General features: G+C 44.0%; 1 protein-coding gene across 2 annotated transcripts in view; it reads left to right on the forward strand.

Annotated features, from left to right (window-relative positions):
* Window positions 1–648: 648 nt before the first annotated feature.
* The window catches only part of LOC138819974 (solute carrier organic anion transporter family member 1B2-like), a 33,425-nt gene continuing 21,058 nt past the window's right edge, over window positions 649–13,015 (forward strand). For both annotated transcript variants that reach the window (XM_070011566.1, XM_070011567.1), the window contains exons 1-2: window positions 649–706; window positions 4,498–4,641. In XM_070011566.1, the coding sequence (XP_069867667.1) occupies window positions 4,564–4,641 (78 nt within the window). In that variant the 5' untranslated portion in view covers window positions 649–706; window positions 4,498–4,563. The remainder of the gene's footprint in view (window positions 707–4,497; window positions 4,642–13,015) is intronic.

Raw genomic sequence — 13,015 nt, forward strand, 5'->3', positions numbered from 1 at the left:
TCTCACAGCACAATTCTACCCAGGTACTAAGCCAAGTGGAGGTGTTTTATATCTTTTCAATGCGAATGAAGCCTATAGATGCATTTCTTTCTCTTTTTCTTTGTCGGTTGTGGGTTTGAACTCTGGGCCTGGGCGCTGTCCCTCAGCTCTTCAGCTCAAGGCTAGTGCTCTACCACTTGAGCCACAGCACCACTTCCATCTTTTTGTCTGCTTATGTGGTGCTGTGGAATCAAACCCGGGGCCTCATGCATGCAAGGCAAGCGCTCTACCACTGAGCCACCTGCCCAGCCCCAGCATTAAAAAAAAAAATTTCCCTGAGTTATTTTCTATCTAGAAGACTTTTAAATACCTTGGATGATATATTTGACTTCTATTTCTAAGGAAGAAAAAAAAGGCTGTTTCAATTCCAAGTGTAAGTCATTCTTAGAAATGAAGTTTATTCTTCTCACACGGCACAAAACAGTATGTCAAGTTCTGAGAAATTGTGGATATAGTCTTGAAAATATGGGTCTAGGAAATCTCTGTAGACTAGCTAGACACTTTTGCTCTATTTAACTAGGACCATGACCTGAATAGATAGTTAATCATCATTAGACTGATAGGAAAAAGAAAAAAACAAACAACACCACCAAGCTATTTAAAGAGGGATTTTGTTTAACAAACAAATGGTGAATGTGTTACAGTCATGGAAGGATTCTGAGACCAGGTAAGAACTTTGACATTGTCCCAACTTTCTTCATTCTTCTGTGTAAGATGTTTCAAAGAAATTGCAATGAAAATGCATTTTGGGGGGGTGGTGGGTGTATAAAACAAATTTTGTGCCTTCGGCCTCCAGCTTATATAGCCCTAAATGGGAAGAAAAAGTTGGGCTGGGATGTAGGGGTTCAATTACTAGGACCAGAAAGAGAGAGAGGGAGAGAGAGAGGGAGAGACAGAGAGACAGAGAGACAGAGAGACAGAGAGACAGAGAGACAGAGAAGGAAGGAAGGAAGGAAGGAAGGAAGGAAGGAAGGAAGGAAGGAAGGAAGGAAGGAAGGAAGGAAGGAAGAACAGGAAGAGGAGGAGGAGGAGGAGGAGGAGGAGGAGGAGGAGGAGGAGGAGGAGGAGAAAAGAAGAAAGTCATGGAGTGGTCATTTAAGGATAAAATCTTAAATTCATTCCCTTTAACTTCTAGACAAGGGAGGCTTCAAAGTCAGGTAGAATGATTCTCTCATTCTTCAGCTGTGTCTAGTGCAATTATTTTTCACCAACTCTGTTTCTTTTAGTTGTATCTAAACTGGACCATGAAGAATGGGGAGTTTGTTGGCATGCACATGGAGAAATATAATGTATCTGAGTTACCTGAGCACCTCCATGTTTCCTGATTTATTTCACCTCCTGTGTGAGGAAAATTCAACAAAGAAATAAATAAACTCAATCCCTTCCTGTGAGGGAAAAACCAAGAGATTTTTCCCCCCTAGATCCTTTCTCCTCTCTAAATAATTAAGAAAAGAATGCCCAGATTGCTCAGTCCAGCGGAGGGCTCTGTGTGAATTTTTTCTTCTCCAGTTCAAGGAAAATGACTTGTCTTTTATCAGACAGCTGAGGAGACTTATTCTTTTTGTTATCATCCAACTGAGATATGGGTTGTAAGTAGGAGGTTTAAGAAGTCAGTCTTCTTTTCTTTTCTTCTCATTTCTGAAAGTTGCATGTGTGTGACAGGTCATCTGGCTGACACTGCTTTTCTGACAGAGGTAAACTGAGGCTGGGAAGACTCTACCATCCTTTCTTCCCTCCCCATCCCAAACCAACAGGAAAGACCAGCCGCCATCTTGAAGAAAGAGTTGCTAGTCGGCATCTGAACCCCTTTGATTCTGTCTTACCCAATAGTGTCCCAAATATCCACCTCATTTCAAAACCACAGAGCATATATTCAGAGAAAAGATGATGTTTATCCATCTCCAAATCCTGCTTTAGAAAAGACAGAGTAGAAAGGTCTAGGCCTATCCCGACAAAAGCATGGCGGCCTGCTTAGTGAGATGTCATTTGTACTTTGGCATCAGGAGTTGCAGTATAACACTTGATGGAAACGCTCCCACCTTTCCAGCTATTTTTATTGTTTGCAGAATATGTTCTCCCAGGATCTAGGAGAGAGGTGTTGTATCTTTGTCATCTCTGTCTTCAAAAAGGAGGGAAATACAGGGCCAAGTCCAGGCCTTAGCGAGATGTAGAAGCAGCTATGGAAGAAGAGCTGGTGGTGGGCGGAGGTGACTGGGAGCCATGCAAGAGATATGGTCACCAAGACAGGCGGGGATGGTTGGGAAGGACTTGTGAGGGAAACTTCTAGAGCGTGGCCAGCTTCCTTCTTGAGAATGGCATTGTAGGTATTTGGTGGATGGACTGGGAGAGAAAACTAAAAACAAAACCAAACAAAAGCAAGCAGTGTAAAGAAACCCCACTGGGAAGCGTGGATTTTGTTTTGCACGGGTGGAGTTGATCCTTCCAAACGTCTCGGATGAGATCAATGAACCCGCTGAAATCTGAACAAGGCCAGGATTCACCAATTTCCTTTCATGCCTTCAGGAATATTTGCTTGGTCAAACCAACCAACCAAAAAAGCAAAACTCTGGAGGATGAGCCACTGGGTAAATCAGACGCATCTGTAAATATTAAGATGAAGTTTCCTAACGCTTCCACCTGTAGCCATGGACAGATGTCATGGAATTTGTCAAAGGGTTGTTTGCAACCTAGAGCAAACCGAACTCTCAAATCTCCCAAGCTAGTTATTCACTCTATTCCTGAACACAGATTTCACCGAACTCTCAAATCTCAGATTTCACCAATACTATTACAAATGAAATCCAGGTTGAATGGGATATATGTAGTTCATTTTTAGAAGTACCTATGTAAGGGATGTGTGTGTGTGTGTGTGTGTGTGTGTGTGTGTGTGTGTGTGTGTGTGCTGTTCTTAGGGCTTGAACCCAGGGCCTGGGCACTGTCCCTGAGCCTCTTTCTGCTCAAGGCTAGTGCTCTACCACTTGAGCCACAGCACCATTTCCAGCTTTTTTCTGATAATTAATTGGAGAGAAAGAGTCTCAGGGGTTTTCCTGCCCAAGGCTGACTTTGAACTGTGATCCTCAGATCTCAGCCTCCTAAGTAGCTAATAGAAGGGGTTTTGTGTCATACATACATTTACACACACACACACACGAGAGTATAGCTTCTGATGTTTTCATTTATTTATGCACTATTCATTAACTAAGGTTAATGAGATAAGCAAAAATAATAAGAGAGGGAAAAATGAATAAGATTTCTCATCTCTCCACAGCCAGTCAAAAGCACTTTTGTTGAATAATGGACCGATGAATATATACATGTTGATTCACTTATGGGAAATGTCCTGCTCATTAAGAATTACTTGTAACCCTCAAATCAAGAAGTCTGGTCATGCCTTGTCATTGGCGTGTTTACTATAGTCACGAGAATAGGGGAAAAGGTCAGAGGTGCCGCAGGCTGGGCTGGGGTTGTACAAGGTCCCACTCGCTAATCAATCAATCACCTCGCAGGGCACAGAGATCACCCTGGGGGTTCTACTCATGGGATCTTCATTGCATTTCTTGAGTTTTTACACTTACGCATTTATTTCAGCATTTTCCCCTCCTTGGCCTGGGGCTTGAACTCAGGGCCTGGGCGCTGTCCTTGAGCTTCTTTTGCTCAAGGCTGGAGCTCTACCACTTGAGCCACAGCGCCACTTCTGGCTTTTTCTGTGTATGTGGTGCTGAGGAATCGAACCCAGGGCCTCATGCATGCGAGGCGAGCACTCTACCACTGAGCCACCTGCCCAGCCTCTCTTTCAGCTTTTTTTTTTTTTGGTGCTGTATGTTGCAGAGTTAGCAGCCAAATGCTCTCTGCTTCTCTAATGTGTATTGGTTGAATAACTTCTTCTTAATCCCATTATCAGGACAAAGAAACAGGAGGAGACACTAAACAAAGTGTCTTTCCGTAGAAATGTGCATACAAGAAGGTTAAGCATTGATTCACCAATGAAAACATTTGTGGCCAGATGGACTCAAACCTCTGTCAATATATTTGCCCCTAAAAATAGTATTCCAACATTTGTTAATTTGGTATTTCCAGTCATCTCACAGAAGAGAATAACCACAAATAGTGACCATCACGACACCTAAGCCTTCTATGAATATGGTATCACGTGATTACTTTTCCTACTCAGATCAAATATCTGCTATACATAGGGCATATTATGGCACTTTGTAAAATTATCAAAAAAGTAAATAAAGAAACCAAATATGTACACTTGCTTTTGTAACTGTTGTAATCTAGGCCTATATGAAGCATAAATTCTTGACGTCTATAATTTATTATTTTGTACTTATGATTACAGGTATAATTCTGTTTATTTAACTTACTTGTTTCCATTGATTGTGACCTGTGGCTGTTCTTATTTCTAAATTGTGCAGTGTTCAAAGAATACTTTTTTTTTTTTCCCTCCCTGGATAGGTGATCATTTAAACCAAGTAAGTGGTTGGAAGTAACTGAACACATTCACACACCCACAGTTCAACGATGGACCAAAATAAAAATAAAACAATGAAAACGAACTCTCCAGAGAAAAGAAAAGCCATACGCATTGATCAATTCAAGGTAAAATGAATATTATTTTTAAAATAAATAAATGGGGACATCTTTACACACACACACACACACATATACATATACATAAAGAACTACACATATTTATTTAAGGAATTAAATTCATTTAAGGTAATATTTAATTTAAACATATTTATAAATAAATTTAAGTATATCTATTTAAATTAATGAATATATTTCAGGAAACACACTTATTTATAGTCACTTATTTAGGAAAAAAAATATATCAACCAGAGCTAGATGCTGGTTGCTTACGCTTGTCATCCTAGCTACTCAGGAGGTGCTGAGATCTGAGGATTGTAGTTCAAAGCCAGCCCGGGCAGGAAAGTCCATGAGACTCTTATCTCCCATAAACCACCAGAAAATTGGAGGTGGAGTTGTGGCTCAAAGTGCTAGAGCAACGGCCTTTAGTTCAGAAAAAAAAAAAAAAAAAGGAAAAGTAAAGTAAAAAGCTCAGGGGCAGTATGTAGGCCTCAAACCCCCAAAACAGGAACTAAAAATAAAAAAATAACTTGAGACCCACACAAAGCCTTTAAACCCTATAAAGCCTGGAAGGAATCAAGAAATCCATCCCAGCAACTCTTCTTCATCAATATTTTAAGTTTTCCCCTCAGTTAACTTGTAGTTTGATCCAGCAGGATGAAAATCATAGAGCTTATTTTCCACTGGGGCAGAAAAAAAAAATAAAAGTTCTACAAAGAAACTTTGATCAAGGATCAAATGGAAATCTATTTGCATTCTGGTAAAATCTATTTGCATTCTGGTAAAATCGATTCTGATGAAATATTTGAATAGTGTTTTAAAGCATTGGTTCATGTGGTTGGTTGCATTTCTTCTGTGTGCAGGTATTTATTGTGCGGTGTTGGTGGAGATTTCAGTGGCTGGTGTATTTCATTGAGATATTTACAGAAAAGCTAGAGTGAGGTATAAGCAGTGAGCATGTAGATTTCACGTTACCTCCTACCTCCTCCAGGAAACAGAAGGACAAACAACCACAAGCAAGCAGCTAACATTTATTGAGCACATACTGTAGGCTAGGTTCTTGGCCAGCCCTTGGTTGCTGTTCATGGATTTAGTCCCTGCCAAAATTCTATCAACCAAATAGGAGTATTTCCTTTGTTTGTTTGGTTGGTTGTTGGGTCGGTTGTGGGGTTTGAACTCGGGGCCTGAGCATTTTTGCTTAACGTTAGTGCTCTACCGCTTCGAGCCACAGTGCCACTCCTGGTTTTCTGGTGGTTTGTTGGAGCTAAGAGTCTCATGCACTTTCCTGCCTGGGCTGGCTTTGAACCACGATCCTCAGATCTCAGCCTCCTGAGTAGCTGGAATGACAGGCGTGAGCCACCAGACACTTTGTAAGTGAAAGTCCAGTTGTGTTTTCCTAACTTCCTTTCTCCTGCTTCTAATCTCGTGTGTTATATTTAGACTGTCATATTGCATAGGTTGTAGTTTCCACTTGTTCAGTGATGTGTTTTCATTTGCCAATAATTTTCCTTAACTAAATACACATAAGGAAGGAAACGTATTTATTTAAGGAAGTAAATGTCTTCATTTATTTAAGGTAAGATTTAACTTAAACATATTTATAAATAAATTTAAGTATCTATATTTAGAGGAATAAATATTTAAAGAAACACATTTATATTTACTTATTCGGGAAATTTAAGGAGACACACATAGATATATGTGTTTATTTAAGGAAACACATATACTTATTGAAGGAAATATATTTAATTCAAGTATATTTATTTAAATAAATATATTTAAAGAAATGTCCGTTTATATTTATTTAAGGAAAAATAAGCATGTATGTATTGAACGAAATAAATTTAATTCAAATGCATTTATAAAGCAATTTAATTGAGATATATTTAAGTAAATACACTACAAAATATGTACTTATGTATAAAATATAAATTTATTTAAGCAAACAAATACATTGAAGGAAATGGATATATTTGTTTATATATCATTATCTATTTAAGGGACAGTAAAGGCAAGTGAGAATAAAAGCAAAAGCAAATAACAAAACAAGTGGAAAATACGGTCTATGCACAATGGTATATATGGTATATATGATATATATTACGTATGATCTAAATACACTGTAGATGGTCTATATGGATGATTTATAGATCATCTATATTCCATTCAGACCATACTGATTGAGGATCTGTAAATACCCTACATGATATACACTATGAGCTATCATATATAATAGATGTAAAATACCACATGTGTGATATAGATCGTGTAGATTATATATTATATATGTCATTTATACATATGATGTAGGATTTCTTATACTTTGAACACCTGGTGACAACGCTGGCCCTGTCTCCTTTTTTTTTGGTCTGGTCGTGGGGCCTGAACTCAGGGCCTGGGTGCTGTCCCTCAGCTCTTCAGCTCAAGGCTAGCGCTCTACCACTTGAGCCACAGCGCCACTTCCGGCTTTTTTCTTTTTGCTTATGCGGTGCTGAGGAATCGAACCCAGGGCCTCAGGCATGCAAGGCGAGCGCTCGACCACTGAGCCACCTGCCCAGCCCCTCTATCTCCTTTCTTGAGCTGTTCTAATTGGGCATCAGTTCCGGGCCTTGCTGTAATGGTTTTATTCCAGAAGGCCCTGGTAAAGAGCATGCATCTTGCAGCTCAGCCTGGACAGAGCCTACCGGCCCATGCACCTAGATTGTAAGTGACCACAGACGGTATCCTAGCCATGGCCTTCAGCAGAGAGCGCCGTTCACCTCCCAGGTCGAGGGCGCTGTGCCAGGCGGACGTGGAGGTTTAGCCTGACCTGGGCTACCCTCAGCCTTTGCCTGCCCTCTGGAGGCCTGGGGCCCCTAAATGATTGAAAAGCATAGGGGTGCCCAGGCCCCTCCAGAAATGCTAGTAAGATGTGGGAATCTGGTGCCAGGGATGGGGTCGGGGCAGGGGTTCAGGCAGCTGGGCAGTTGCCCAGGGAGAGCACCACAAGGAGCTTGTGGCCATGAGAGGTCTATGGTCATCCAAGGAGGAACTGAGATGGACATCGGGCCACAGAATGGGGAAACCGAGGCAAAGCCAAGAGCTCAGTCAGGAAGGGGGATGCACAGGGCAACGGAAGAGAAGCTTGGCCCGGTCACCCTTAAACCTACCTCCCAGAAAATCCCTCGAGTGCCCCATCCTGCTGACCCGTGTGGTCTCAGACTGGATGTCAGCAACTCAAATTTAACCTTCCCTTCTTCCTCTTCTTCCTCTTCTTCTTCTTCTTCCTCTTCCTCTTCTTCTTCTTCTTCTTCTTCTTCTTCTTCTTCTTCTTCTTCTTCTTCTTCTTCTTCTTCTTCTTCTTCTTCTTCTTCTTCTTCCTCTTCTTCCTCCTCCTGCTCCTCCTCCTCCTCCTCTTCTTCTTCCTCTTCCTCTTCTTCTTCCTCCTCCTCCTATCCTCTTCCTCCTCTCCTCCTCCTCCTCCTCCTCCTTCTTCTTCTTCTTCTCCTCCTCCTCCCCCTCCTCCTCCTGCTCCTTCTTCTCCTCCTCCTCCTCCCTACCTCCTCTTCCTCCTCCTCCTTCTTGTCCTCTTCTTCCTCCTCCTCCTTGATCTCCTCCTCCTTCTTCCTCTCCTTCTCCTTCTCCTCCTGCTCCTTTCTGCTTTTCCTTCTTTTTTCTATTTTTACTCTGAGATTAGGACTCAAACTCCGTCCCAGATGCTTTCACTCACTGGCTAGTGCACTGCCCACTGATTCATGCCTCCAGCTCCTCATTTTCTTATAAACCACCCCTTCAACATCAGTTTTCAAATCTACAACTGTCCACCCCGCCCTAGAGACTTGTAAAGCAGACTCATTCTTGGTGTTCATCATGTCCACATCTTTTCTAGTATTGTTGTTAGTGGAGGTGGTGGGGCTTGAACTCAGGGCCCGGGTGCTGTCTCTCAGCTCTTCTGCTCAAGGCTGGTGCTCTACCACTTGAGCCACAGCTCCACTTCTGGTTTTCTGGTGGCTCATTGGAGATCAGAGTCTCAGGGATGTTCCTGCTCAGGCTGGCTTTGAACTGTGATCCTCAGATCTCAGCCTGCTGAGCAGCTGGGATGACAGGCGGGAGCCACCGGCACCCGACCTCTGGCATATTTTTATCTTCATGCTCACCCCTGGAGCTCATTCTATTTTTCACATAGTCTTGTTTACTCAAGAACCTTTCACCCTAGTCTCTGTGATGTCCCTCAGGTACTTGTTTAGAGCTGGGCAGGTGGCTCAGTGGTAGAGCGCTCACCTGGCATGCACAAAGCCCTGGGTTCGATTCCTCAGTACCACAGACACAGAGAAAACCAGAAGTGGCGCTGTGGCTCAAGTGGTAGAGCACTAGCCTTGAGCAAAAGAAGCTCAGGGACAGCGCCCAGGCCCTGAGTTCAAGTCCCACGACTGGCCAAAAAAAAAAATTACTTTTTAAATTTATGATCTCCAAAAGACAGCTCAAATATTACTGCATCTATTAAAAAAAAACCCTCAAAGCTGTACTAACAAAACTATTTCTTTTGTTTATGTCACACGTTAAAGTTATGGGTAATAGAGCATTCAATGGCCTGCCATTGTTTCCCAGTGATTCATTGCTCTGAGGAGAGCCTTTTGTTTCCGTGTCTTCTTTGGGTTTTGTTTTGTTTTGTTCCCTGTCTTTCGACCTCTGGGCTGGTCTTTGATTCGCTCTGTAGCTTTGTGATGCTGCTGCCATATTTCAGTTGCACAATTCGTGCCGGTTGTACCCATCAAGTGAGATTTACGGAATTACTCAAACCCTTCCGTGTGACTTGGAAGGGTCACCTGACTTTGATGTCCAAAACCCTGGTCACAATAAATACATAACCTTGACACATTTAAAGGTGAAACACAGCCTTTACTTCACGTTTGCATGCCAGTTACCTCCTTCTGCCAAAAGCATTTAAAAATCCATCACACGATTGGAAACGTGTGCACATTTTGAAATCACATAATTAAAATATCCCCATGCTCACCCGGGCACCGGTGGCTCCCGCCTGTCATCCCGGCTACTCAGGAGGCTGAGATCTGAGGATCGAGGTTCAAAGCCAACCTCTGGGCAGGAAAGTCCATGAGACTCTTAGCTCCAATGAACCACTACCAAAGGTCAGAGACTGTAAGCACCCAGGCCCTGAGTTCAAGCCCCAGGACCGGCACAAAAACAAGTAAGCCAAAACAAATAGATAAATTGTCTCTATTCTCGTAATATCGACCTTCTAATATTTTTTATTGGACAGCGGCCTTTCTTTTTTCCTTCCTTCCTTTCTTCGTTTCTCTCTTCATAGTTCTACCTTTTGTATGGTGTGTGTGTGAGTGTGTGTGTGTGTGTGTGTGTGTGTGTTGGTACTTGAACTCAGGGCCTAGACACTATCCCTGAACTTTTGTGCTCAAGGCTAATGCTCTGTCAGTTGAACCAGGGCAACCAATTACAGCCTTTCCCCTCCCCAGCCTTTTTTGGTGGTTAATTGGTGTCTCGTGGACTTTCCTTCCTGGGCTGGCTTTGAACCTTCCGTCTCTCAGCTCAGTCTCCAGAATGAGTGGCTGGGATTACATTCAGGAGCCACCAGTGCCTGGCTCCATATTATTCTCTCCCTGGATTTAAGTTCTAGATTAGGGGCTCACGCTGGCGGCTTGTACCTCTAATTTTAACTACTTAGGAGGCTGGATACTGAAAGTCACGGTTTGAAGCCAGGTGAGACAGAAAAAAGTCTGTGAGACTCTTGTCTCCCTTGGAAACAGCAAGATAGCAGAAGTGGCGCTGTGGCTCAAGTGGTAGAGCACCAGCCTGGAGTGAAAGAGCTCAGGGGACAGCGCCCAGGCCCTGAGTTCAAGCCCCAGGATCGACAGAAAAAACAAAACAAAACCAGCTATGGGGTGGGTAATAATCTTCCAAGAATTCCAAGAAGAGTTCTTTTGTCTTTGACTAAGAGCGGTCAAGGGGTGAGCCGCTTTCTCTTTATCCTAGTGTTGGAGATTCACAAAGTTTTATGTCCATGTCTCTCCTCAAATGTGGGGCTGCTATTGCTTCTGGTAAATTCTGGGCCCTGTCCTGTTTTTCCTTTCCTCTGCTCCTCAGATCATGTGCATTGGGCTCTGACTCCTTTCCCTTCTTCATGCTTTTTTGGGGTATTTTTTTTGTCCTCCTTTTTCTCCAGTCTTGAGACTTGAACTCAGGGCCTGGGCGCTGTCCCTGAGCTTCTTTTGCTCAAGGCTGGCGCTCTACCACTTGAGCCACAGCGCCGCTTCTGGCTTTTCCTGTAGATGTGGTGCTGAGGAATCGAACCCAGGGCTTCGTGCATGCCAGGCGAGCGCTCTACCCCTGAGCCACCTGCCCAGCCTGGACCTGTGTGTTTTCTTCTGTCCTTTGAACCAGTTCCTGGGGATTCAAACCTGTTCCCTCCAACACTTCCCTGTTCTCTGTTGTGTTATTTTGGTTGTATGTTAGTTACATCATTTGGGGGTTGAAGCACTTGGCAGAATCAGCGGACTTCGCAATCAAGTTTCCCACAGGAAGAACTTCCCCTGCTCAGTGTCCTTGGAGATTCTGGAGCCTTCTCTAGCCTTTTTTTTTTTTTACTCTGTGTATACACATGGTCTGTCGCCTGTTTTCTCTGCCTTGGAATCCGGGCCTGACGCGCCCCCTGGTGTCATTCTTCAGTACTGCAGATGGGCGCTTACGTATTTATTTATTAGTATTTATGTGTATGCATTTATAGGTTTCTTTCTCTGTTTGGGGGCAGGGCCTGGGGCTTCCATCCAGGGCCTGGGTGTTGTCCCCAAGCCTTATTTTTTAATTTTTTTCATTGTTATGATAAAGGGGATATATAGAAAGGGTTATTCCTGTTTCATAAGGCAGCATAAGTCCATCTGATTTTGGACCATTCCCACCCACACACACCCCTTCCTTCACTCTCTCCTGGTCCCTACCACCCTTCCCAGCCCACAAGTTCATTCTCCACATCGTGTCCAGTGAGGAGCACGGCTGCATTTGGGTCCCTGAGCTTCTGTGCTCGGGGCTGGCGCTCTACCACCTGAGCCACAGCTCCACTTCCAGGCTTTTGGGTCATTCAATGGGGCTAAGAATGTCATGCAGTCATTCCTACCTGGGTCGGCTTTTAACCATGATCCCCACTCAGATCTCAGCCTCCTGAGTAGCTAGGATTACAGGTGTGAGCCACCAGGGCTAAACAAGGCCAAATTTCACATGACACAGAGACAGAGACAGAGACAGAAACAGAGACACAGACACAGACACAGAGACAGACAGAGAGGGGGGCAAACTCATTCTTTGTTCTTATTATCAAGGCTCCTTTTGGGGGGTATGGTTTTTTATAACTTCTTCCCAAATCCCTAGGGCCAGATGTGGGAATGTTGGGGTTCCCACATATGAATTGGGGTGGGGAGGAATATGAGAGTGTGAGTCTCCCCATCGGGTCAGATTTTAATAACAGGGCGGGGAGACCTGCCGTCCGCTGGGAATGGAGAAGTGGCAAAGAACGACTCTCTCCCAGTTCCGTGAAGATGAAGCCCGGTCACCTGTTCCCTGGGGTCCGGGCTCTGCGTCTGGCGGGCCACCCTGGGGTTCTCTTCCAGCTAGATTTCAAGGAAAGGCTTCTTTGAGGATATCCAGTCCTTTCCTTCATCTGGCCTTTGTCATGGGAAACCCATGCAGAGGCCACCATGATGATGAGTCGAGATGCTTTTCCAGCGTGCTCTAAGTCAGTGGGTGATCTGCAGAGTAACACGGCCCACTGAATAATGGGGTTCCAAAATGCTGCTTTCGGTCCCTCCCTCCTGTACCCTTCATACAGAAAGGGCCAGAGACAGACAGGAGACCCATTTCCTCTCCTACACACAAGCTAGATTTACCCTGCCAACTGGTAAGTACAGACTCAGGGTGGCGTGCACGTGCGTGCAAATGTATTACGTGAAATTCGATCATGTCCTTCCGTAGACAGAGTCAAAGGTCAGTAACATCAATCCCCAGGAAGTGGAGGCTGGACAGGGGTAGGGTGCCGTGGGGAGAGGGGTGGACGGATGGAGAGGAGAAGAAAGGGGGAAAAGGCAGCCAAGAATCCAGTGTGGGTCCCCCAACATGCAGAAGAGGAAGGGGTGGAGGAGAAGGTGGAAAGGGAGGACACAGATCAAGAAGCGTTGTATTCATCAACTGCTTCGTCCGATGGCAGCTTCTCTGGACAACTGCTTAAAGACAATAATAAATAAACACACACACACACACACACACACACGCACACACACACACACACACGCACAAGAGCGAGCAAAAGAAACAATCAATGCTTTCTCCCGTCAATCATGAGGCTGTTCAGAGAGTCATGAGGTGTCTGTTACAGCTATTGTTA

Source organism: Dipodomys merriami, unplaced genomic scaffold (assembly GCF_024711535.1).
Source record: "Dipodomys merriami isolate MVZ:Mamm:240054 unplaced genomic scaffold, mDipMer1.0.p SCAF_84, whole genome shotgun sequence".
NCBI classification, from domain to species: domain Eukaryota; kingdom Metazoa; phylum Chordata; class Mammalia; order Rodentia; family Heteromyidae; genus Dipodomys; species Dipodomys merriami.